Source organism: Ochotona curzoniae, unplaced genomic scaffold, assembly GCF_017591425.1.
Source record: "Ochotona curzoniae isolate NIBS_2020 unplaced genomic scaffold, NIBS_Ocur_1.0 patch437, whole genome shotgun sequence".
NCBI lineage: Eukaryota > Metazoa > Chordata > Mammalia > Lagomorpha > Ochotonidae > Ochotona > Ochotona curzoniae.
In genome coordinates this window covers 531,823-556,528 of record NW_024467014.1, presented here as the reverse complement: position 1 = coordinate 556,528, position 24,706 = coordinate 531,823, and the positions used below count along the sequence as shown (strand labels likewise).

The 24,706-nt window shown below is 57.8% G+C and overlaps 2 protein-coding genes across 6 annotated transcripts; one reads left to right on the top strand and one right to left on the bottom strand.

Annotated features, from left to right (window-relative positions):
- Nucleotides 1-1,328: 1,328 nt before the first annotated feature.
- On the top strand, nt 1,329-7,002 carry LOC121167991 (28S rRNA (cytosine-C(5))-methyltransferase-like). 3 transcript variants are annotated; one of them, XM_040997733.1, is made up of 10 exons: nt 1,329-1,446; nt 1,543-1,665; nt 2,453-2,630; nt 2,732-2,840; nt 5,275-5,413; nt 5,512-5,627; nt 5,883-6,061; nt 6,227-6,437; nt 6,526-6,666; nt 6,746-7,002. In XM_040997733.1, the coding sequence occupies exons 1-10, from the start codon at nt 1,354-1,356 to the stop codon at nt 6,855-6,857; spliced, it is 1,401 nt and encodes a 466-aa protein (XP_040853667.1). In that variant the 5' UTR covers nt 1,329-1,353; the 3' UTR covers nt 6,858-7,002. The 3 variants fall into 3 exon arrangements, with proteins under 3 accessions (XP_040853667.1, XP_040853668.1, XP_040853669.1); XM_040997734.1 differs by lacking the exon at nt 6,526-6,666; XM_040997735.1 differs by lacking the exon at nt 6,746-7,002 and having other exon boundaries at nt 2,567-2,630; nt 6,526-6,670.
- On the bottom strand, nt 6,972-21,932 carry LOC121167990 (nuclear envelope pore membrane protein POM 121C-like). 3 transcript variants are annotated; one of them, XM_040997730.1, is made up of 13 exons: nt 21,418-21,932; nt 20,116-20,331; nt 19,761-19,919; nt 18,743-18,823; nt 17,615-17,786; nt 14,380-14,471; nt 13,852-13,925; nt 13,068-13,192; nt 12,881-12,983; nt 12,580-12,759; nt 10,022-11,659; nt 8,940-9,062; nt 6,972-8,688 (listed from the first exon to the last, which is right to left on the bottom strand). In XM_040997730.1, the coding sequence occupies exons 1-13, from the start codon at nt 21,930-21,932 to the stop codon at nt 8,591-8,593; spliced, it is 3,576 nt and encodes a 1,191-aa protein (XP_040853664.1). In that variant the 3' UTR covers nt 6,972-8,590. The 3 variants fall into 3 exon arrangements, with proteins under 3 accessions (XP_040853664.1, XP_040853665.1, XP_040853666.1); XM_040997731.1 differs by lacking the exon at nt 12,580-12,759; XM_040997732.1 differs by lacking the exons at nt 13,068-13,192; nt 13,852-13,925; nt 14,380-14,471.
- Between the last annotated feature and the right edge of the window lie 2,774 nt (nt 21,933-24,706).

Sequence of the window (24,706 nt, the reverse complement as noted above, 5' to 3'; positions counted from 1 at the left end):
GCAACCCGCCAGGCAGGCAGGCAGGAGTGAGCTGGCTGGCAGGTGCCCACCATGCAGCGTGGCTGGGGCAAAGGAACTGTTGCCGTGTGAGTTTGAAGTCAAGGCAGGCACCCTGCAGGGAGCATCTGTGGCCAGCTCCTGTCCACCCAGCCCCGTGGGGCCAGATGAGACCATGTCCACACCCTTCCTCCTCTCCCGAGCCGAGCTGGGATGGGAGGTTTTCTGCATGTATGCACGTACGTGGCTCAGCTGCAGCCGGAGCAGACTCCTCCACTTGCGCTGCGGATCCCAGCCCTGGTTTCCTGACTTGTTTTAACGACCATGATGAGCTGGCCCCTTTGGCTCCTCCTCCTCTGTGCAATAAAAACAATCTGAATCCAAAAGCCACTCATGCTATCCCTCACCTCATTGTATCTCTTGACTGAGCCCGCCAGACCTTGGCCTTGGCCGCTGTGCACTTGGACCTGGTGGGCCTGGCTTCCGGCTTCCCTTCCTTCAAGCCTGGCACTGAAACTTTCAGACTTGCCCTTCGCCCTCTCTACCCATCTGCGTCCTGGGAGGCCGCTGACAGAATGCAGGCTCTTCGGACTCCCTGCTGGGCTGGGCGGGAGGTTGGGGGAGATGGCTGGGGAGAACCAGCCTGGGGCCTTGTTTGACTGATTTCCCACCTGCTGGTCCTTGGCTGGCAGCTGCGTGCACCCATGTCTCCCAGCCAGGGGCCCTCTCCTTTTTCAGCCTTTCCCCCTTAATCCTTTGGACCTGGGAGCGCAATGGCACCCCTATCCACCCACACCACTGCGCCATCTCTATGCGTCCCCTCAACCCTGACTGTTTTTTCAAAGATGATCCTAGTGGTGGAGCTGCTGGCAGGGGCAGGGGGTGGGTGGCAAGCTGGCCTGGTGGCTCAACTGGCTAATCCTCCATCTGCAGTGCTGGCATCCTATATAGTCACTGATTCGAGTCCCAGCTGCTCCACTTCTAGCTCCCTGTTAATGCAACTGGAAAAGCAGCAGAGAGACCACGGGAAACCTGGAAGAAGCTCCTGGCTCCTGGCTTTGGATCAGTTCAGCTCCAGCCATTGTGGCTACTTGGGGAGTGAGTCAGCGGATGGAAGATCTTTCCCTCTGTGTCTCCTTCTCTCTGCAAATCTGTCTTTCCAGTAAAAATAAGTAAAAAGGAAGGAAGGGAGAGAGGGAGAGAGAGGGAGTCCAGCCTTCGCCCCGGCGGCGCAGTGACCAACTCCGGCCTCTAGGGGGCGAGGAGGCGTGACCCCGCGCTGCTCTTTCCGGTTCCGCCAGTGGGGGCGTCTACGTCTCCCGGAAGTCCGGGCGCGGCGCGCCGGCTCGGAGCAGCATGGGGCTGTACGCGGCCGCGGCGTCCGTGCTGGCCGGGGTGGACAGCCGCCAGGGTTCCGCCAAGGGGCTGGTGTACGCCAGTGGCTTCCAGGTACCGGGGCCCGGGGGCGGTTTGGGCGGCGGGCGGGAGGCGCAAATCCACGGGCCCCCGGTCTCAGCGACGTCTCCTCCCCGGTGATGGCGGCAGAACGTGAAGCAGCTGTACGCACTGGTGTGCGAGACGCAGCGCTACTCCGCCGTGCTGGACGCCGTGATCGCCAGCGCCGGCCTGCTCCGCGCCGAGAAGAAGCTGCGGCCGCACCTGGCCAAGGTGAGGGAGGAGTAGGCAGGCCGGGGACGGGGTGGTGGGGTGCCAGGGACGGGAGTGGCGGGGGGCAGGGGTGCCAGGAACCGAGGTGGCAGGGGGCACGTGGGCCAGGGAACGTGGTGCCAGGGGCCAGGGATGGGGGTGGCGGGATGCCAGGTGTCAGGTTGGCCAGGAACGGGGATGGTGGAGCAGGTGGGCCAGGGATGGGAGTGGTGGGGTGCCAGGGAGCAGGTGGGCCAGGGACTGTGGGTAGCAGGGGGCCAGGTGGGCCAGGGACTGTGGGTAGCGGGGGGCCAGGTGGGCCAGGGATGGGGTGGCGGGGGCAGGTGGGCCGATGAGCTAGGCATAGGGGTGGTAGAGCAAGTAGGCCAGAGACTGGGTGGCAGATGGGCCGGTGGGCCAGGCATAGGGGTGGTGGAGCAAGTAGGCCAGAGACTGGGTGGCAGATGGGCCGGTGGGCCGGGGATTGGGGTGGTGGAGCAGCTGGGCAGGTGGGCCAGGGACGCGGGTGGCGGGAGGCCGGGGAGCAGCCAGGGCACCTGCCAAACCTGTGTGACTTGTAGGGGAGCAGCAGCCGCTTGCAGGGTCGTGGGTTGAAGATGGGATGGCAGCAGGTGTCACTTTGGGGGACGGAGCTCACGAATGAGAATGGGGAAGTGAGACCCCTGTGTTTGTGCGTGCCCTGTTTCTCGTGTGGACTTGGAGCCCCCCCACCCCGGCCAGTACCAGGACAGCTGTGGCTCTCTACTGAGGTGTTTTGCTCCTCACCTCACTCCCTTGTTCTCCCCAGGTGCTGGTGTATGAGTTGTTACTGGGCAAGGGTTTCCGCGGGGGTGGCGGCCGATGGAAGTCCCTGCTGCGGAGGCACCAGGCACGGCTCAAGGCCGAGCTGGCCAGGCTGAAGGTCCGGCGGGGTGTGAGCAGGAATGAGGACCTAGTGGCCGCTGAGGGGTCCCAGTCCGGAGCAGGTGAGCCAGGGAAGCGGAAGGTGGCGGCTGGGGGAGGGGCTGTGCATTTGCATGCTCACTCCACCCACGGCCCCCCACCCTGCCCGCCCGCGGCTTCCCAGCCTCGCAGGTGCCGCGATTTGTGCGCGTGAACACGCTCAAGACCCACACTGAGGATGCGGTGGACTACTTCAAAAGACAAGGCTTCTCCTACCAGGGTCGGGCCTCTGGGTGAGAGCTGGTATCCTCAGCCGGGGAGGCGAGGGGGCCTGCGAAGAGAGGCTAGGGGTGTGTGTGTGTGTGTGACTGCATTGCGTATCTTCCCAGCCGTTTCTCTCCTCCCGAGGCTGTCTTCAACTGACACTTACACATGATACTCCCTGGAATCCCATGCTCCATTCTTTTGTTTAAAGCAACAACAAAGAGGTGGGGGCTGGTGCAATGATTCAACAGGCCGATTCTTACTTGCAAGTGCTGGGATCCTATGTGGCTGCCAGCTTGTATCCTGGCTGTCCCACTTCCCATCCAGCTCCCTGCTTGTGGCCTGGGAAAGCAGCAGAGAACGGCTCAATTCCTGGGGACCCTGCACAGCTGTGGGAGACTCAGAAGAAGCTCCTGGCATTGGATCAGCTCAACTCTAGGCTTTGTGGTCATTTGGGGAGTGAGCCAGAGGATGGAGTGTCTCACTCTGTCTCTCCTCCCCATAAATCAGAACAGCTGCCTTTTCAATAAAAATAAGTCTTTTAAAATTTTGTTTGAAAAGGCAGAGTGACAGAGACAGAAGGAGAGAGAACTTTGCCACCCGCTAATCTTTCACCTGCAAGTGCTGGCATCCCATATGGGCACCAGTTCGTATCTCTGCTGCTTCACTTCCCATCCAGCTCCCCACTTGTGGCCTGGGAAAGCAGTCGAGGACGGCCCAAGGGCTTAGGACCCTAGTCCTGCATGGGAGACCCAGAAGAGGCTTGAGGTTTCTCGCTTTAGATGGGCTCAGCAACTGTTTGGGGAATGAACAAGGGGATGAAAGAGCTCTCTGTCTCTCCTCTCTGTAAAATCTGCCCTTCTGATAAGTAAATAAGAAGTGGCCTGGCGTCACTGCTGCCATGTGGGGTGGCAGGTCAGGACAGCTGCCCCACAGCATCCTTCCCAACCCCCTCATTCCTCTGTGAGCCCCTGGGTTTTGTTTTGGTTTTCCCTCTTCCTTCCTCCCACGTGGCAGTTCCTGAGTGCCCATCCTAGCTCTGCCCGACATTCCGGCCCCCTCGAGTAACTGTGACAGTTCCAGCCCCATGCTATTGGTTGCACTGCCGTCCTTGGAGGCCGCACCAGCTGCCCAGGATGGCACTGGGGGAGCTTCTGGCTCCAGTGGGTGGACAGCACCACCCTAGGCATGCTACCCCAGTGTTGGCATGCACCCTGCTGCTCGGCCAGCCCCCTCCTCGTGGCTGGCAAATTTATATTCCCTTCATTGCTGTCACTTCCCTACCTTTGCTGTGCTTTCCCAGGGTCGCTGGTCCCGAGGGCCTCTCCGCCCCTCACCCCAGCTGGTTTTGCCCCTGCTAGGTGTTCCTTCAATTTTGATTGGAAAGACATATTTACAGAGAGGAGAGATGGAAACATTTTTCATCTGCTGGTTCACTCCCCAAGATTGCCAGAGATGAGCCAGTCAGAAGGTGGCAGGAGCCTAAGCACTCAGGGCATCTTTGCTACCTTCGCAGGTGCCTTAGCAGGAAGTGGAGCAGCTGGGAGTTGAACTGGTGCTGCTATGGGATGCTGGCGGCGTTACCAGCTGCACCTGCCCTGAGGGGAGAGGGCCGGGCTCTCTGCAGGCAGTACACGAGCTTCAGTCTCAGCCAGCCCAGCCCAGCGTGGCTGCCTATGACCTCCCAGTAATGGCTCCCTTTGCTGGGTGCCTAGTTTGCGACTCCTAGCACCTGCCATTTTCCAGGCATACGAATTGAGGCTTAACAATCACCTGCTTGCCTGTGTTCCCACGGCTGATGGATGGGATCCTGAACCCAGCCAGTTTGGCTTGAGAAGTATTCTCTCATTTACCTGAAAGGCAGAATGACTGGGATGGAGTAGAGCGGTGGGTGGGCAGGGAGAGAAACAGAACAAGCAACAGAGCTGGCCTGCATCTGCTAGCTTACTCCTCAAATGGCTGCAATAACCAGGGCTGGGCGAAGCCCAAACTGGAATCGGGAACTTCCTCCTGCCACCTTCCCAGGTGCATTAATAGGGAGCTTGATTGGAAGCAGAACAGCCAGGAATACCTCCAAGCTGGTGCACCAATAGGGGATGCCAGGCAGTGCAAGTAGCCCGGATAACTGTTTTAAGATTTCTTTTTATTGGATCCAGTGCGGTGGCGTAATGGCTAAAGTCCTTACCTCGACTGGTATCCCAAATGGGTGCCAGTTTGTATCCTAACTGTTCCACTTCCCATCCAGCTCCCTGCTTGTGGCCTGGGAAAGCAGCCGAGGACGGTCCAAGGCCCTGGGACCCTGCACAGGGGTGGGAGACCAGGAAAACTTAAGCGTTGATTCTGCCCTTGTCTCCATCCTGTGTCTTCCGCTGTTTCACCCATCTGCTGTCTGAATGAGTTGTTTGAGTGTGGCTGGACAGGGAGGGACTGCGGAGCCACTAAGCTGTTGTGCTTTTCTGGCAGCCTTGACGACTTGAGGACCCTGCAGGGGAAATGCTTCCTCCTGGACGCCCTGCTGCCTGAGCTGCTGGTGTTCCCTGCCCACACAGACATGCACCAGCACCCGCTCTACCAGGCTGGCCACCTCATCCTCCAGGACAAGGTGGGGCCGCCGGGAGGTGGGCGTAGCCTGGCAGAGCTGGGTGGGCAGGGCGCTCTCTGTTGCCCCAAGCTGCAGCCGCTCTGCTCTTGTCCTGCCAGGCCAGCTGCCTCCCAGCCACGCTACTAGCTCCCCCGCCGGGGTCCCACGTCATCGACGCCTGTGCCGCCCCCGGCAATAAGACCAGTCACTTGGCAGCTCTTATGAAGAACCAAGGGTGAGGGGCTGTGGTATGGGGAGCGATGGGGGTGTCTGTTCTCTGTGGTCCGGTGGGGGGTTGCACAGGTGGGACTGGGTCCCTCTGAACCCAAAGTGCCCAGGGCTCGCCTGTCATCCTGCTTGCAGCACTGCTGCCGTGTTTGCCTTACGTCCTGGCCCAAGTTCATGTCGCTGATCTGTTGTGCATGTTGGAACCAGGGCGCTCTGGGGGTGCTGTGTGAACTCTGCTCACCCCAATTCTACTCTGGCCCAGGAAGATCTTTGCTTTCGACCATGATGCCAAGCGGCTGGCATCCATGGGCACGTTGCTGGCCCGGGCTGGTGTGTCCTGCTGCGAGCTAGCTGAGAAGGACTTCCTGACGGTCTCACCCTCCGACGAGCGCTACCGGAAGGTCCAGTACATCCTGCTGGACCCCTCTTGCAGTGGCTCTGGTGAGACAGGGGACCCCCACACATGGAGTGGATGCTATTGACCTTGGTCTTGGTTTCATTCCCTCATAGCCCAGGGACCATTGGCTCGTGTGCTTCAGCTGCAGTGGGAATGCGGCATCTTGGGGGGATGGTCTGTGAAGCTGTGTGGTGGGTGCTTCTCCCCAGGCATGGTAACCCGACAGTTGGAGCAGCCCGGGGAAGGACCCCCCAGCAAGGAGCGCCTGCAGGCACTGGCAGGTTTCCAGCTGCGTGCCCTGTGCCACGCACTTGCCTTCCCTGCCCTGCAACGTCTTGTCTACTCCACATGCTCGCTGTGCCAGGAGGAAAATGAGGATGTGGTACAGGCTGCCCTGGAGCAGAGTGCAGGCACCTTCAGGTACGGAGCACTCGCGGGGCCAAGGTGGGAGGAGTCACTCTCCCCAGTCCTTCCCTGGGGTTGGATTGTCATCTTCATCTCTGTGCAGGCTGGCTCCCGCACTGCCTGCCTGGCCCCAGCGGGGCCTCAGCACGTTCCCAGAGGCCCACCATTGCCTCCGCGCCTGCCCTGAGAGTACGCTCACCGGGGGCTTCTTCGTTGCTGTGTTCGAACGGGAGGAAATGCCCAGGTGAGGGTGGGGTGCTGGGCAGGTGGGTGTGCAGATCCTGGGGTTAGGGGGACACCCGTAACCCAGCTGCTTCTTACAGCTCAGCCCCTGAAGCCAGCGCAGCAGCCCCTGAACCGCCCAGCCCAGGTCCCAAGAGGAAGAGGCGGCGGCGGAAGGCAGCAGGTGACCTGTGCACTGCCCCTGGTCCATAGCAGCTGCTGCAGGCCAGCCCTGGGCCAAGTCCTCGCCTGGCCACTGTGCTGTTTGCTCTCCAGCGGTCATCTTTGGGCCACCCCCACAAAGAAGAGGCAGGGCAGGCTCTAAGATAGATCACAGTTTTTTATTCTTAATGACATAAGCAAGGAGAAAAATCTCACATTCATACTAAAAATTCCAACTAGACCCAACAGGAATGCAGTCTGTCGGCCCACGGGGTCCCTGGCCCACACGCGCCGTGCTCGGGCAGGCTCCTGGCCAGGCCCTGCTGCCCGTGCAGCTGAGGTAACAGGCTGGCGGCACGCTGCCAGCATGAACAGGCTTCTCAGGCTGCCCTGCGCGTGGGCACTTGGTCCTGGAGGCAACCCTACACGCACAGGGGTGTGTGTGGGGGTCCCCCTGCCACGGAAGGACAGCCTGTGGGGGGGGGGTACATCTACGTCACCATCCCTAGAGTACAACGCGTCCTCTCACACAGGCATAACTTAACTACAGCTAATTCCTACTCAAAGCATTTATCCTTAACCACCTCAGTGAACCAAGCTTGAAGGAATTTAAAAGGCAATTTAGCTTAAATACAAAAATAAATTTTTATTTTGTTAAAAAATGTTTAAATATTTTTTCTTTTTTAATTTAGACACACGCATTCATACTTCTCCCAGTGGCTGGGTATGGCAGCAAAGGCTCTTGGGCCCCGGGGTGGGGCTCTGAACAGGGAGGAGGGGGCGGGGTGGAGAACCCTGTGTGGGAAAGGAACCAAGATGCCGCTGTGGAGGGTAGGGAAGGTTAGGGCAGTCAGGTGAGGGAGGGAGGCTGTCTTTGCTCTCCCCGGGCCCCATCCTTTTGGGCTGCCAGCCCTTAACGTCAAAACACCACTGGGAAACTCAGAGTCAGCACGTGTAGCCGTCAAGTGGTGCTACTGCCACATTCAATTAGGCCCCAGAAACGTCGAGAAACAAGTCCGGCACTACCAACATGCCGCCACTCATACGATTCAGTTCTTCCTCCAAACTCGATTCAAAGAGCGATAGACAAGCGTCAGACCAAGTAACACAAGACAAGGCTTAGAACACACAACCCCAGGAGGCACGCACAGTCCCCCAGACCCCGGGGGCCGGCGGGGACAGGCAGCCCTCCTGCCCTGGATCGGCCAGGCTCACAGTCCCCACTGGCAGGGGGAAGGCTGGTGACACCGACTTGGCAGGTGGGGATGGTTGCCAGGTGCAGCACCCCCCAGGGTCTCCAAGGCAAAGCGAGATTCGAGATCATTCCAGAGGGAAGAAGCCTGCAAGGACCAGGCAAGGGGCAAAGCAGCAAGAAATGGGGAGACAGCCCCCTCAGGGAGCAGCGCGAGAGCCACTTCTCACAGCCCGGTCAAGCGGGGACAGGCATCAGGGGCCGGCCATTTCCCCAGGGCCCAGCCAGGGCGCATGGGGCCAACCAGCCAGGACAGCTCTCTAGGGACAGCAGGGGTGGGGAGGAGGGCCTGCTGAGGGTGAGGGCGACGTGCGAGCCGCAGAGGGGGTATGTACAGCTGTCCCCTGGCTCCCAGCCTCACCAGTGCAACTGTTCAAGTAAAGGCATCGGGCCTCTGCCCAGGGGCAGCCACGGCCAGAGATCAGGGCAGAGGTTTACTTCTGGAACTCCAAGGGGCAGGGGGCAGGCTCTTCTGAGCAGGTGCCGAGGTCCGAAATGGGGTGAGGGGCAAGACATAGGGCGCAGGGTGAGACTATTTCTTGCGCGTGTGCTGCCTCCGAGCCTGCAGGCGCTGTCGGGCCCCTGGGGTCTTGGACCCTGCACCAATGGAGAAGGAAGGGGCCGCCGACCCTGCAAGACCCAATAGGAGCTTCTCAGGAGGTGGCAGTGGGTTGGGCATGGGGCACTAGGGGCTTCACTCATGGGCCATGGTGAGAGGAGCAACCCACAAGACCACCCCTGGCTGCCCAGGCATGCATAGAAGACTTGTCCTGGATCAGGACATCCAACTCCCAGGCTGATGACACCTCACCCCCACGAGCAAGGCACCTGCTGTCCAACCCTGTCCCCACCTCCCCTAGGAAGCAAAGACTGCTGCTTACCAAAAGGTCCCATGCCGACAAAACCCTGGGTGGGGGTTGAGGACACCCCGAAGGACAAGCTGCTGCCCGCTGTGACGGCTCCAGGGGTAGAGGCGTTCTGCCCAAAGGTGGGTGTGGAGGTACCTAGAATGAGACAGCAGGGCGCTGTGTAGGGTGCACAACAGACAGACAACAGTACTGCCCCAGGGTAGCAGCTGCCAGGATCCTTGGATCTGCCTTTCTCCTTTGGGAGGCTCCACCCTGGGTGTCAGGCCCCGACTCTGCCCGTCACCCCACCTGTGCACCAGGGCCAAGGTACGTGTGGGTGCCTGCTTGGCACCAGCTCCTCCACTAGATTTCATGCTCAAGTCCCTGTCCCTTCACCCAACAGCCATCAGGTGGCTCTGCAGCTCACCTGGCACCCTCCCTGTGGCCAATGCGCTGGCTGCATCATCTGGTCCCTAACCCCTCTGCCTCTCCCCACCTGTGCCACCCACGTCCACTCTGATTCAAGGCCCCACGGGTGTGCAAGCAGTACTCCCTTCTGCACACTCCTCTGTTTGCTGTGATCAGGTGGGCTACTGCCAGCTTCTAGCCAAGACAATGCTGGAGACTGCAACGTCGAAGGGCCTTCCATCTCACAGCCACAACTCAGCCCACAGTGAGCCGGGCCGCTGTGTCCTTTTCCATTCCGTTCCTTGTCCCACTCACACACCTTGCAGCCCTGTGGCCCCAAGCTCCTTACAGAGGATGCAGAGAATAAGCCAGGTGGCCTGATGCCCACAATCTACATGGCTAACGCCATCCCCTTGTCCTCATGCTGTGAGTCCTATGGTCCCCTCAGCAAACACTGCCCTGACCCCAGCTGGCACACAACCTGACTTTTCCCTCTGCATGTACCCTGCCCGCCTTTCCAAGCTCGTGAATGAGCTTGCCCTACCTTGAGCGGCAACAGTGGCTGTTGCCAGCCCCATGACCTCTCATGACACACTGGCCACTTCCCAGCTGAGGTCCCCCTGTAGCCATGGGCTACACGTTGCTTCCAAACACTCTTTCACCCATGCTCCCATGTGGGATGGTGTGCGCGCAATCCCCCATCTTACCTCCAAACACGGGCTTGCTCTCGGGCGTGCTAGCCATGTTGAAGGCAAAAGGGGTGGTCTGGTTGGGGGTCCCCAGGCTGTTCTGACTCAAGGCCCCCCCAAACGGGGTGGCAGTGCCTGTGGTCCCACTCTGTCCAGCCCCGAAGCTGAAGCCTCCCGAGGTGGAGCTGGCACCTGGGGTGCCCACACTGAGCCCAAAGCCACTGCCGGCAGCCGGGGCGGATGGGCTCCCGAACGTGAAGAGCGATGGAGTTGTGCTGCCAAACACCGTGCTGCTGGTCCCGCTGCTGGTGGTCGGGGTGGACACCCCGAAGCCTGTGGTGGTGGATGCCCCAAAGGAGAACACCGTGCTGCTGCTGCCAAAGGCTGGCTGGGTGCTGGCGGGGGTGCCGAAGGCGGTGGCTGTGTTTTTCAGGCCACCGAAGGAGGACTGCACGGTGCTGCCGAAAGCTGGCTGGGCCGGGGCCAGCCCGGGTGCGGTGCTCGGGGTTGGGGCTGGGGTCGGGGTGCCGAAGGAGAATGAGCTGCCGAAGCTTGGGGCCAGGGTTGGCTTTGCAGCTCCCTGTTGCTGCTGGCCATCAGTGGCCCCAAACGCAGGCTGGGGGTTGGTTCCCGGGAACGACGGGAGAGAGGGCTTGGCGGCCGAGCCGAAGGGAATGTTGAAGGCCTGGCTGGTGGTGCTGAAGGTCAGTGTGGGCTGGCTGGGGGCAGCGGAGGCTGAGGTGGTGAGCGAGCCAAAGCCACTGAACCCAGCCGTGCTGCTGGTGGCCGTGGGGGCAGTACTAGCAAGGGACTGGCCAAAGGTGGTGGTGACTGCGGTGGAGGTGGGCACAGCAGGCTTGCCAAACTGGAATGTGGAGCCCCCAGAGGGGGTCAAGCTGGCACCCGAGGCAGGGGGAGCCCCAAACAGGAAAGGGAAAGGCTGCGCCGTGGTGGTGGAAGCTGTGGTGGTGCTGCTGGCCATGCTGCTAGGAGCGCTCGTCACGGCGCTGAGGCCAAAGCCAAACACAGGCTTGGCCGAGTCTGCAGATGAACTGACTACGGTGGCAGAGGCTACAGTGGAGGTGGCAGCGGCCAGGCCAGAGAAGAGAGGGGCAGTAGAGGCTGGGGTGGTGGCTGCCGTGGTGGTCTGCTTAAAGAAGGGAGAGGCCAAGGGCGTGGGAGCAGACAGCCCCATGCTGCTGAAGATGGGCTTGAGGGTGGGGCTGGAGGCGCTGCTTGTGGCAGTGGGGGCAGCGGTGCTGGCAGGTGCTGTGGCTGTGACCACCGGGCTCTCACTCTCACTTTTCGGTGCAGCCGAGAAGATGGGCTTGAACATGGAAGAGGGCGCATCTCTGGCAGGAGCCTCAGGCGACGCAGGCTGAGCAGGTGAGGAGCCCAGCATGCCCAGCAATGTGCTGGGTGTAGGCGATGGGGCTTTGGCAGGTGGCTCGGCCTGAGGGGCCACAGAAGGGGACTTGGTGGCATCAGCGACAGGAGTCGTGGCAGAAGCAGGGCTCAGCATCAGGAGAGGGGCTGCGGGCTTAGAGTCCGAGGACGTGTCTGCCAGGGGCTCTGGCTGCGCACAGGTGGCAGGGGCCAGGAGACTGGGCACCTTTGGAGGTGAAGGGGTTAGAGCGGTGGCCGCAGCAGCAGGTTCTGAAAAGAACAACAGGATAATGAGCTCTGCAGGCACTCAGTGTGGTTGGACCCAGCCTCTGGTGCCTGCCACAGAGCTCGGGCCAAGAGTCGGTCGACAGATCCAACTCAGGGCCATAGGACTGTGAAGCATTCTCAGGGCATGCTGAAGGGACAGAGCCTGGTCTAACAGGTGGTGAAGTAGGCGGCCCGCAGGACACATCCACCCACAGGAGCTGGCGCATGCAACCATAGCTGCCTCACCTGCCAGAGGGCCAGTGCTCAAGAGCAGGTGCACCCAAGCACACAGCGAATAAGGGGCCCTGGGAGGGACCAGACCTTCCCTGCCACCTGACCATGTGCACCACGGCAGCCCGTGTGTATGCCGGCCCAAGAAGCAGCCACAGGGAAAGGAGCCGCTGGATACCCAGCTGCACTGACCCCACACAGACACCACAGGGGCTGGCAGCCTTGCTACATGAAGACAAGGACTCAGGGCAGACAGGGAATTGGATTTCAAATCAGAGCCACACCACTGAGCTGCCTTCCCGGGCGTCAGCCTTTAAAGCAACTCCAAGGGCAAGTGCTGTGGTGCAGTGGGTTAAATCACTATCTGTGGCACCAACATCCTGTATGGGTGCTGGTTCATGTCCTGGCTGCTCCACTTCAATCCAGCTCCCCACCAACAGTCGGGAAAGCAGTAGAGGATGGCCCAAGTGCTTGGGTCCCTGCACCCATGTGGGAGGTCCGGAAGCATCTCCAGGCTCCTAGCTTTAGTCTGGTCACACAGCAGGTATTGTGACTACTTGGGCAGTAAATCAGCAATGTAAGAGCTCTCCCTGTCTCTTTGTAACTGTCTTTCAAACACATAAATCAATCTTTAAATAAAGTTAGGGCCAGCAGCCAACAGTAAAGGGCCTGCCGCCCCGATGCAAGCTCACCTGTTGCGGCCGGCGGCCCGGGGGTGCCCTGCATCTTCTTCAGGCTCTCCAGCAGCGGGTTGGTGCTAGGGCCAGTGGTGAGGCTGGCCGGGGAGGCCGAGGTGCTGACGGCAGGCAGGGAGAAGGTAAGAGGTGCCTGGGTGGTGGGCGGGTTTTCAGCTGCCGTGTCAGAGGTGGTGTCTAGGAAAGCAAGATGAGACTCAGCGGCCGCCCCACCTGGGATGTGCCAGGTCAACGCTGCCAAACATAAAGCTCACAAACCCAGCCACCAAACACATGTGGCTTTCAAGGGGTGCGTTACCGGTCTTGTCCTCCAGCGCCTTGTTGAACCACTGCAAGGAAGCTTTCTTCTCCATGTCGAAGTCCTCGGCAGTGACAGAGTAACCCAGCTGTGGCGGAGGAGGCTATCAGAGAGAAGGGAGAGTCAAGGCCGTCGGCAGAGGCATGCCCGTGTTCTGGGGGAGCCCGGGGGAGGGAGGATGGTATACCAGGGTCAGCTGCTCCCCGCGCCGGGAGGGCAGCAACTGGATCCTGCGCTTCCGCTGGCCAGTGCTGCCATGCGCCAAGGGAGAGCTCTCCGAGTTCTGCTTCTTCCATGGGGTTGCATCTGAGGCTGAAGACAGAGATGCAGGCTGGCAGGAGGGCAGGAGTGTGGCCCCTGAGGGCTCCTGTGCTGTACGCATGGGGTCCCGTGTGCCAAGGCGGGCAGGTGGGGGTGCGGTAAGCAAGTCACCAGAGAGGCCAGATCCCTGGGACCACCTCCCCGGATATGTGAGCTAGACAAAGCTCCCACCCTCGGCTCTGCTGTTACAGCGACCAGAAGGGGATTGACATGACTTGCTCTTCCAGAAAGGGGCAGCTGAGGCTACAGATGCGGCTAACACCAAGCTTTCAGACTTGCTCTGCAATGATTCTAGCTGCCAGTTTGGACACCGGCACGATGCTTGGGCAAGAGGATATACACAGAGTTGAGGCATGGAGATAAACACAGATACAGGATCCACACGCATGTGTGGCAAGCACTTGCCATAGAAGATTACCTGCAGGGTTCACTGACACTCCCTAGTAGCACCCGCCTCTTCCCTGCCGGTCTCAGCCCCCACCCCCACCCCCCAAAGCACCTGCCTCTCCCCTGCAGGGACAGATGTTTCTCCCTGCCCAGACTGGAAGCCTCTGAAGGACAAGGACTAGCTCGCCCAGACCGTATCCTGTCTTCAGGCTTTCCCCTAAGGGCTCATCCTCATGCCAGCTCCTTCCCCCACAACTACCTACCCCCTTCACCCTGGGACTCCTTGTCCGTCACCAGCGGGGGTGACGAGCTGGAATGCTGAGGCGGTTCTTCCTCCCTGCAGGCAAAGGTAGAACTGTCTTCAGAAGGAACAACTGACCACAGGGCCGGTCACTTCCCAGCGCCCCCAACCACCACATGGCCAAAGCCCAGCACAACTGCCACTTACAACCCAAACAATGGAAGTGGAAAAAAAAAAAAAAGCCAGGAGAAAACCCCCAGACCTGTGGGCAGAACCACTGTTAGTTCTGTCTGTAAAGCAAGCCTCATCCAAGACCTCCCCACCTCCCGGGAGTTCTGGACATGGGTGTGGGGACCGCCAAGGGGGCAGCTGCCTGCCACCCTGCTCCACACCCATCCCGCACAGCACAGCGGTCTTCCAGCCGGCCCACACAGGCCTCCTCCTGCAACCCATGCACCTGCACAGCTCAGGAGCCAAGGGCCTGCTGCTCGCTCCTAGCCCACACATGCGGCCACACTGTACACGGCAACAGCAAACCAACACACATCACCTGGTCTTCTTGGCTGGCCTCTCAGGCGTCTGGGAGCGGGAGGAAGCCGGGCTAGAGAAGGGGGATGCCGTAGGACCGCTCTTCTTCCACGGCTGAAAGGCAAATGGAACGACCCTGCTGAGCCCGTGTGACAGTGGGACCCTGTGGCTCCATTCACCACTTCATGAAATGTCTACACTACTGCAAAGGCACCAATCAGAAACTGGCTGGGGCCTCCCCCGGGGAGAGGGATGGTGCAGGAGTCCAATTGCTGAGTGGTACACAGCTGCCTCCCAGGGTCTCCGTTGGCATGGAGCTGGAACGCCCAGATGGGCATTAAACCGGCTCCTCCAATATGGGAGGCAGCCAGCTTAACTGCTGTGCCAAACACAAGCCCCCAAAAGCAGGTGCCCGGCCTTGCACTTTTTTATTCCCGTCTTTGAGCTATTTATTGCAGTGGCAGGCCTGCCTAGCAGTTACATAGTATTTCAACAGTCAGGAACACTGTAAGTCAAGATCCCTTTTAAAGGCATTTACATTGTTTCCAAGCTTCCCCTAGCAAAGTAACTTTGTAACCAAAATCCTCATATGTGTGAGAGACAAGTTCCTAAAACTTATAAGGAAAAATGACCAGGAACCTTTCAGAATAACAGGCCAAAGAATGAATGAACAGTAATGAGAGAACTAAAAACAGAACCGGAGAAGATTGTCCAACTCAGACATGCGCGAAAAACCTGATCTATTCATCACCTGTGAACCTGGTAAACCCTCAGAGCACCTGCCCTGCTGGGAGGTGCAGCCCCTCCACACCCCCACCCTGCTCGCGCCCTGCTCCCCGTGCTCCCCGTGCTCCCCGCTGAGGGAGCAGGAACACTGACAAGCAACACGCTATTGAGAGGCATTCAACTGCACTGGGCAAAGCCAAGTGCACCTGACGGGGGAACCTGATTTTAAAAAAAATTATTATTATTATTGCAAAGTCAGATATACAGAGAGGAAGATCTTCCACCCAATGATTCACTCCATAAGCGGCTGCACAACTGGAACTGAGCCAATCTGAAACCAGGAGTCCAGAGCCTCTTCAGGGTCTCCCACTTGGGTGCAGGGTCCCAAGGCTTTGGGGCCATCCTTGACTGCTTTCCCAGGCCACAAACAAGGAGCTGGATGGGAAGCAGGGCTGCTGGGATTGGAACCGGCACCCATGTAGGATCCCAGCGTGGGTAAGGCAAAGACTTTAGCCATTAGGCTACTGCACCGGGTCCAAATCTGATGTTTTAAAGGGTTACTTATTTATTTATTTTTACAGATTTTTTTAGGGCCCAGTGCTGTAGCCTAGTGGCCTGGATCACATATGGGCACAGGGGCTTACTCCCCAAGTGCCTGGAGTTGAGTTATTGCAAAGCCAGGAGTCAGGAGCCTCTTCCAGTCTCTCAAGGCTTTGCAGGGTCCTAAGGCTCTGGGTTCTCCTTGACTGCTTTTGCAGACTACAAGCAGGGAGCTGGGTAGGAAGTGGAGCAGGCAGGGTATGAACCAGCACCCATATAGGATCCCAACAGTTGCAAGTTAAAGATTTAGCCAATAGGATTTTACACTGGGCCCTAAATCAATCTTACAAACAAAAACTGCCAGCATCAAAATGCAAGGATCCAAAGGGTTGTGTCAGCCAAAGGTAGGAAAGCTGCCACAACCAACAAGGAACAACTGAAAATGGTCTCAAGATTCAGAAGTTTCCAAATAAAATGGCCAAAACCTCCCTGGCCACCTTGGTGTCAGCTACTGTATGGATGCCTACCTATGATGTTACTCAACAAGCAGACAGTGACAGAACTGGACCATCACCTGACGCAGGTAAGCAGGAAACGCAAACGGATGGATCAGAGCGACGACACCTGCGCTCAGACACCAGCATCCCACCCCAGCCCTCTGCCGGCTGTGAGCTCACAGGGAGCCCGGAGGGCCAAGCCGCCGACCCCAAAGCTGGTCAGTCCGGAGACAGACTGCAGGGGCAGGGGGTGCATGTGGACCCATGCCAAGGCCACACTGGGAGAGCCACAGGGCACAAACTGGGCCTTTTTTTCAAAAGCAAAAGAAAAGGGGGGGAGGGCAGGGAACATGGAAGAATTAAAGAAGTATAGACTTAAGGAACATACAAGTCACAGCAGCCAGTGCAAGGGACTGCTGTTGGATCCCTAACCGTGGTAAAGGTGACCTGACCATGGAATACAAACTGAGAGAATACTACTAAGAGAGATAATACCGCGATGGTTAAAAAAACCTGTCAAGAGACATAATGGAATACCACATGCGCATTTTCCTTTTTTATGACTTGCTGGGGACGCCCCGCGCAGGAATGACCTAACTTTCCTGGCGCGGGCCTTCGGCTTCACACATGGTCAGGAGCCTCCTGCCCTCACAAGTTATCTCCAAGTCTCTCCCAGCCAAGGCCTTGGCCCGTTGGAGCCTGAGCCGGCCCCTGGAAGCCACACACAGTCAGGCCCTGTCCCCGGTGTCCACACACGTGGACAGGCCTTGTAGCAGGTACTTTTCTCACATCCCTGGTACCCTTCCTCCACTCTAGCATTTTAGAAGGGAGGAAACGGGATCCGATGGGGTCTGCTGAGATGCTGCATGGCAGAGCTCCCACGTGACCCCCCTCTCCCACTGGCTAGCAGGAGAAACGCTGTACGTTTGGGACAAGCGCCAGGGAATAGTAGGTTAAACCTCTGCCTGCAGCACCAGCATCCCATGTGGGCACTGGTTTGAGTCCTGGCTGCCCCACTTCCCATCCAGCTCCCTGCTCATGCACCTGAAAAAGCCTCGGAGAAAGACCCAAAGGTTTGGGCCCTACACACGTGTAGGGGGGACTCCTAGCTCCTGGCTCTGGATTGGCCCCCTGCTCCGGCCATTGCAGTCATTCAAGAAAATAAACCAAAGGATGGAAGGTCTTGCTGTCTGTAAATCTACCTTTCAAATAAAAACAAAAACAATAGCCTGTATGTCGGAACGTTCTAAACATCCGCAGGATAAATCTCTGTGATGACAGGACTCCATCTAGCTGTGCAATCAAGGCAGTGCCACTTAGCAACTGGCTCATGTGGCCTGTCACCACCTACGGGAAGCATTCGGCCTCGGATCAGACACACACACACACACAGCTCCCTCACTGGGCTCTCCGCTCTGTGTCTGTCACCCGAGGGTTGCTACCTTCTGTCGCCTTGGGGATCACCCGCCGGCAGACCCAGGGCCGTGGCCTTACCTGTGGGAAGCCACGGGTGGAGCTGTAGGAGCTGCTGATGGCATTGCGGCTGGAGCTGGGGACGCCCCCGGCACACGTGCTGGCCAGGGAGCTCACGGAGGAGGTGCGCGACCTCTTACTCGAGTGGTCGTCAGCATTTTGGACATTGAGACCTCTCTTCAGAGACCCAGGCCTAAGAAAAGGCAGGAGGGAAACATAAATTAAATGTGTTGCTGAAGTCGACATGCTCTTACAGCTTCTCCCAGCCGCAGGCATGACCAATGTTTTAAAGTGGGTTAGAGACAACCAAGTTAAGAGCCACACACCACGTTCCCAAGCCTTCAAACTGAGGTTCCCTGCCACCCACCCTTCCTATGGGACAGCATCCCCCAACCTCACACAACAGGGCGCCTAGGTAAGCACAACTGGCTCCTTTCATAACTGGGGGAATGAAACGCCTTTCTCTCTAACTCCCACCACAGGCCCTATCTGCAGCCAACACAGCAAGCCAACACTCGCCCCACACAGCGAGCTACTGGGCCTCTTCCCAACAGCAAATCTCCAGTTTTCAGGGAACATTGTCCCTCCCTCCCACATTCGAGGGTCATCTTCTCCTGCGACCCAGCACTCCTGTACTTTCCAAGTCCATTCCTGGACCTGTCCCAGCTCAGAGCAGTCCCCACCTGGCCTTGCTCCTTCCTTCCGAGCATGGGCCAGGGCTGCTCGGGCAGGTGCCCTGTCCCACGGATGCAAACCGTGCCACTCAACTACACCCTGTCTCTTCACAGCCCCTTTCCCTTCCATCCAATTCTTCCTCCAATATATTTTAAAACTCAAAAATGCAGAAACACTTTCATTCCACATCACTGCGTTTTCCCATTGTTCAAGTACGCTAACGGGTTATTTGTATATATACTCGGTCATTAAACATAGCTACAGACTCTTAGTCTTAGCAGTTTCCTTCATAGGGACATAAAGTAAGGGGAAGTGCCGGATGTTTAATTGTGTGAAGTCACTGAAATGGTCACCTCTGTTTTCAGACATGACCCTTCACTAATTCAGTGACGCATGACACAAAGAGGGACTCTCACGGGACAACCGCTCCCCCCCCACATGGCTGCCACTCACCACCCCCAGACTGTCACTCACTTAGGCACAAAAGCAGCAGGGACTCCATTGGCCACCAGGGGCTCGAAGGCGGAATGGCCACTCCCGCTGCTGTCATGGCGCCTGCAAGGAAAGCAAAATATTCTCCATGAAAAACCAAAGACATGTGCCCTGCTTATTGCAAACAGCCCACTCCTGGGACCTCCTCCTCGCTCTAGGCTGGCGTTTCAAAGTCCTGAGTTCCCAAAAGGTCAACTCAGAATCTAAGACTGTCCTTCTTCCCAGGAACTGCATGCTAACTTCACATACAAGGATTAGAATCATGTACTCAACACCCTACCACTTACACAGCAGAAACAGCTCCGAGACCAGCTCACCCACCCTCCACCTGCCAGCGGATAACAGGCCCACTCTATCTGAGGACTACGGGCAAACAAGAGCCTGGACACCCGCACAAGCCACTGCTCAGTCACGCCAGGGGTGGCACCATGCCTTCGGGGGCCACGGGCTCACCAGGTCCGAGACGCTGTTGCTTCCTCCCACCACTCTGCTCCGGCTGCACCTTACCTGCCGCGGCTGTCATTCCCAGCTCTAGGCAGGACGGCCTGGTCCTTGCACGTTCTACAAGTGCGCATAGATCCCGAGACCTGCCTGCCTTAATCCTGCTCACCGTGCTGCCAGGTGGGCTCCACGCTGCACTGCTGAGCCCGCCACACTTGGACAGTTTTCACTTTTCCCGGACACGCACTTCAGCCTACATACGATACTACTGGCCAAGGAAGTGCGAAACACCAAGCTGAGAGGGGACACCCGGACCAGCCCCTTGCTCTAGACCTCGGCGCCAGGGCCTGTGATGTGCTGAGATGCCACTTTGTCTCTGGTTTGACAGAAAAGTGACCACGCTCCTTGTGTGCTAAAAAATAAACGGGGCTGAGAGCCCTGCTCACCGGGCTCCCTCCTGAGAGCCCGGGGACAGGGGGAACGATCCAGGCTCCCTTGCTGAGCTTGGGTCCCGAATTTCTCCCCGCGGACGGCCTGAAGAGCATCCCGCTGCTGTTACCTCCTTTTATTTTCCAGGCCATCCAGAGCTATCGGGTCTTCCTCCTCCACGGTCCTCTTCCTCCTCTCCTTGAGGGCATTCAGCACAGTCTCCTTGGCACACGGGTCTGGCGCGCTAACGGATGGCGAGGACACGGTCGGATTGAATGTCCACCCCGGGCTGTAACCAAGGCAAGATTCCGGTGTGAGCCACCTGCCTTAGCACTGTGCATGCCACTGCAAACCCACAGCCCGAGCCATCAGCCAACAGGCCACTTGCAGCCCCACAGCTGTCCCTCCCTCTGGCCCAACACTGCTTGGTCCTAGGTGGACACAGAGGCGGGGGGACAGCAGGTCCCCTGTCCCCGAGTACTCACGGCGGGGGCCGGCTTGGCTTGCTGTCAGGAGGGGCGATCCGCACAGTCACGGGGCTACACACCATCTTGGAATTGCGAGCTGAGAGCACGGTCTTCTTGGGACACCCATTCCAGCACACGGTGGGGAGCGCCCCCAGCAGCGAGTACTGGGGCTGCTGGATCGGGTAGCGCCTCCGCGGCGTGATTATGAAGCGATTTGCTAAAAGCCCGCTGTCCCTGCCAAGAAGGGAAACACACGTTGGGGGGGAACGGAAGGCGCTCTGAGACGCTGGTGCATTCACATGCTTTCTGGAGACAGAGACACACACACACACAGCAATATCTCCGTGGCCACGACACCCTCAACCCATCTAAGACAGAGCGACAGCTGCGTGAACAGCTGTCTCTGCAGCGGACATGCCAGAACAACCGAAGACAACAGTGAAAGTAAAGCGTGCAGCTGGGGCGTGGGGAGCTGGCAGGAGGGCTCTTCAGCAAGAAAGCAGCAGCAGCAGGGTACACCCCGGACACGTTCCTAAACACCCAGGTCATGTTCTCAATTAAATGTCTTCCACCAAAAATTCTAAGTGCATTCATCTTATCTTTTGTATTCTCTTGTCAGCTCCTGAAACCAAAAGACCTTGTTCAGCTATAACAATCCAACAGGTAGGGGGCGGGTGAAGCCACCACCTATGGCACTGCCATCCCACATGGACACTGGTTCAAGTCCCAGCTGCTGCTCCACATCCCATCCAGCTCCCTGCTTGTGACCTGGGAAAGCAGTGGAGGACAGCCCAAAGCCTTGGGACCCTGCGCCCGTGTGGGAGACACGGAAGAAGCTCTTGGCTTTAGATCAGCTCAGCTTCAGCCATTGCGGTCATTTGAAGAGAGAACCAGCAGATAGGAAATCTGTCTTTCCCTAACCCTGCCTTTCAAATAAATCTTGCATTTATATGTACATATTCATGTATGTTGTATGTATATTATTGCCTTGAACACGTCCCTGGGCATGTGGACAGGATCATCTTCTGGTCCATACAAAACCAACGCCAACCCACAAGACTCATTGCTTAACAAAGAGATATTTTCAACCCCCAAGCAGGACTCTGGTTTCTCCTTAAACGATCTGGAATCAATCAATCCCGTCGCAGGCCGGAAATGCAGGCAGCCCTAAAGCACTGGGAGAGGGAAAGCGGGCCCGCACCAGCTCTCCCTGCAGCAGGTGGAGTGAGGAGGGACAGGGAGTCGGCATTCTTTCCCGCTGGACGCGACCAGGGCCGAGGCCAGGCTCCTCCCCGCGTGTTGAAAGCCGCGCCGCTTTACCTGTGGGCGGGTCTCCGGGAAGGCGGGAGGACCGGGGAGGACAGGACCGGGTAGCTGGGCGCCGCGCGCCGGGCCGGGGCCGGGGCCAGAGGGGAGCGCGCGGGGCCGTCCCGCGGCGGGCCGGGTTTGCCTAGGTACCCGCCCAGGAGCAGCAGCTCGGCGGGGTCGGGGCCCTCGAGCAAGGTCCGCGGCTCCAGCACGTCGCCGTTGACGCTCGGCTTGAGCGGGGGCGAGGCGGCCAACGTCCGCGGCCTCCGAGCGTGTCGCCCCGGGCCGGCTGCGGTGCGCGGACCGCGGGGTTCCCGGCTCCATCCCCACCAGGCCGCGGTCGCCCCCACGGCCAGCCAGGCCAGCGCGGCCGCCGCCGGCACCAGGTACAGCGCCAGGCCGAGCAACGACAGGCCCAGGAGGGCCGTCCCTGCCGGCCCAACGCGGCCCCAGCCCCAGCCGCTCCGGCCGCTCCGGGCGCTCGCCAGGGGCGGCCGCCGCCGCTCGCCTCCAGCCGCCGGAGACATCGCGGCTCCGCGCCGCGGCTCGGCGACTTCACGGTCCCGGCGTGCACCGCGCCGCGCGCCGCGAGGCGTCACTGAGCGCGCGACGCGACGCTCTCGGGGCTGGCCACGCCCGCGGGCGGCCAGCTGCAGGGAAAGGCCTGGGGACCTCGCCTCCAAACGACAATCAGTCAATCAATAACAAAGAGATAGGGAGATGGAGAGGAGGAGAGGGGGTGGCTCCGTTGGCTGATCCTTCGCCTGCAAGCGGCGGCATCCCGGATGCTCCACTTCCCATTCCAGCTCCCTCCTAACGACCTAGCGAGGCCGCAGACGATGGCCCAGGTCCTTGGGTCCCTGCACCCACCTGGGAAGCCTGGAAAAGGCGCCTGGCTTCCGACTGGCACAGCTCCCCTGCCCACCCCCACCTCGACTCACCCACCGCTGTCCATCAAGTGATCTCTCATCACTTAAGACCCCTAAGTGCCCTTCGCTTTCCCTTCCTGCAGAAAGGAAAACAGCTCTCCCCCCTTTGCCTTCCCCAGGCCACTGCATCTCTGAATGGGACCCACGTGTGTCCTGTGTTTTCCTTGCCTTTGAAAATACACTGATGGCTTTGTCAGTTGTGTCTGATTTTTTTTTCTTTTAAAGATTTAGGGGCCCGACGGCAAGGCCCAGCAGCTAAAGTCCTCGCCTTGAATGCACCAGGATCCCATATGGGCGCTGGTTCTAATCCCTTCCCATCCAGCTCCCTGCTTGTGGCCTGGGAAAGCAGTGGAGGGTGGCCTAAAGCCTTGGGACCCTGCACCCACGTGGGAATCCTGAAGGAAGAAGTTTCTGGATCCTGGCTTTGGATCGGCATAGCATCGGCCATTGATCTTCCTCTCTGTTTCTCCTCCTCTCTGTATATCTGACTTTCCAATAAATAAATAAATCTTAAAAAAAAAAAAAAAAAAGCCCCTGCCCCGTCTCTTCCGTGCTCTCTTCTTCCTCTGTAGCTCTCTCCTCCAAGTCTGTCCTTTCTGGGGAAGGGAAGCCCGTGACCGTGGTTCCCTGAAATAAAGGCCATCTAAATTCTTTTCATATATTTGGCTGAGTTATTCTTTCCCTGGTGGTCGGCAAATCTGACACTTCCACCAACCAAAACTCGCCCCTCTAACAACCCCGATCTCCAGTTCTTCACACCTAAGGTTCACATGCAAATTCCTGTGCCAGCCTGGTCTGGTGTTGCAGATTAGGTTTTGTGTGCATGAGGCCATTTCCCAGAAGGCATGCTATATGTGTGGGCCAGATTTCAGGGCAATGGGTAGGCACACAATAAAGTGTCCAGAAACAGCATGGGTTTAATTGTACTCCTGTGCGCAGTTTGTAATCTCAATAGATTATAAAATTCTTAATCGGGTGGTTGAGTGTCCAAGCAAAAGGGGGTGAAGCTGTGTCAAGGTGATCAGAGAGAAATCTGCCAGGTCCTGCCAAACAGCTGGAAACTCCTCCCGGACCCTGCCAAGTAGGGAGCTGTTCTCTTCACACCTTCGTGTTATTCACACCTATTGCACGGACCCCAGCACACTGGGATCCCACATGGATGCCGGTTCTTTTCCTGGTGGCCCCACTTCCCATCCAGCTCCCTGCTTGTGGCCTGGGAAAACAGTTGAGGACAGCCCAAAGCCTTGGGACCCTGCACGCGTAGGAGACCCAGAAGAGGTTCCTGGTTCCTGGCTTCGGATTGGCGCAGCTCTGGTCACTGCAGCCACTTGGGGAGTAAATCAACAGATGAAAGATCTTCCTCTCTGTCTCTCTGCCTCTCTGTATATCTGACTTTTTAGTAAAACTAAAATAAATTCTTTAAAAAAAAGTTCCCCAGCAAACCCGGGACAGCAGGCAAGTTCCCCTCTTATGAGGCAGCATGGAGGCAAGCCTGCAGCTGCTGTTTTACTTAACCAGAAATTAGCCGGGACCAAGTAAGGACGATCCCTTTCATCAGTTCTAGTGACGATTGCCAGAGGAACAGAGGCAAGACGGAGAATCATCAACACACGGGTAGGACCAAAGGGTCCAAGTACCGGGGTCCCTACCCCCATAGAAGACGCCCTACCCCCATAGAAAACACTGGAGTTCCTGGCTCCTGGCGTCAGCCTGCCTCCTGGTGGCCACCTTGGAAATGAACCAGCAGGTAGAAGATCTGTCCCTCCATCACTCTGCCTTTTGAATACGAAAAAAGTGAAATATTTCCAGTTGAGCTGATTGGGTCCACAGCAGATCCCAAACCAGCTAAAAAAAATAATAAAAAATAATCTCCCCATACAGAAACACAAACTTGCTGGAACTAATGAATGGTGTTAGCAAAGTTACCAGGAAGAGAGTTAGTATTCCCAAATCAACTGCATTTCTATCTGACAAGAAACAATTGCAATTTTATATGAAAACACCCATATCCATTATAACGGCATAAGCCATGAAATACCTAGAGATAAACATTTCACAAAATATACACAAGAACCCTCTGCTGAAGCAATGCGCTAGGTCTGAAAAACATCTTTGAGCTTAAGATCTAAATAATTGGAGACAATTGCTTGCGGATGGAAACAGTCCATACTTTGAGATAGCAATTATACTCACAATTATCAGACCAATCTCAGTGAAAATCCTGGCAAGATATGCATATATGTACGTGTGCAATTAATATATATTAATACACAACAATATATTACACAATATGTTTGACTATGATTTAAAGTACTATTTTTTATATTGTAAATATTTATAATTATATACTTAGAAATATAATTAATATAAAT

Excerpts from the sequence above, each read along its gene's own strand:
- LOC121167990 (XM_040997730.1), bottom strand. The coding sequence starts at position 21,932 with ATGTCTCCGGCGGCTGGAGGCGAGCGGCGGCGGCCGCCCCTGGCGAGC. Across the intron at positions 18,824-19,760 it reads GGCCTGGAAAATAAAAGGAG|GCGCCATGACAGCAGCGGGA; the intron begins GTAACAGCAGCG and ends CTTTCCTTGCAG. Across the intron at positions 12,760-12,880 it reads GGCGCTGGAGGACAAGACCG|ACACCACCTCTGACACGGCA; the intron begins GTAACGCACCCC and ends TTGCTTTCCTAG.
- LOC121167991 (XM_040997733.1), top strand. The coding sequence starts at position 1,354 with ATGGGGCTGTACGCGGCCGCGGCGTCCGTGCTGGCCGGGGTGGACAGC. Across the intron at positions 1,447-1,542 it reads TGTACGCCAGTGGCTTCCAG|AACGTGAAGCAGCTGTACGC; the intron begins GTACCGGGGCCC and ends TGATGGCGGCAG. Across the intron at positions 1,666-2,452 it reads TGCGGCCGCACCTGGCCAAG|GTGCTGGTGTATGAGTTGTT; the intron begins GTGAGGGAGGAG and ends TGTTCTCCCCAG.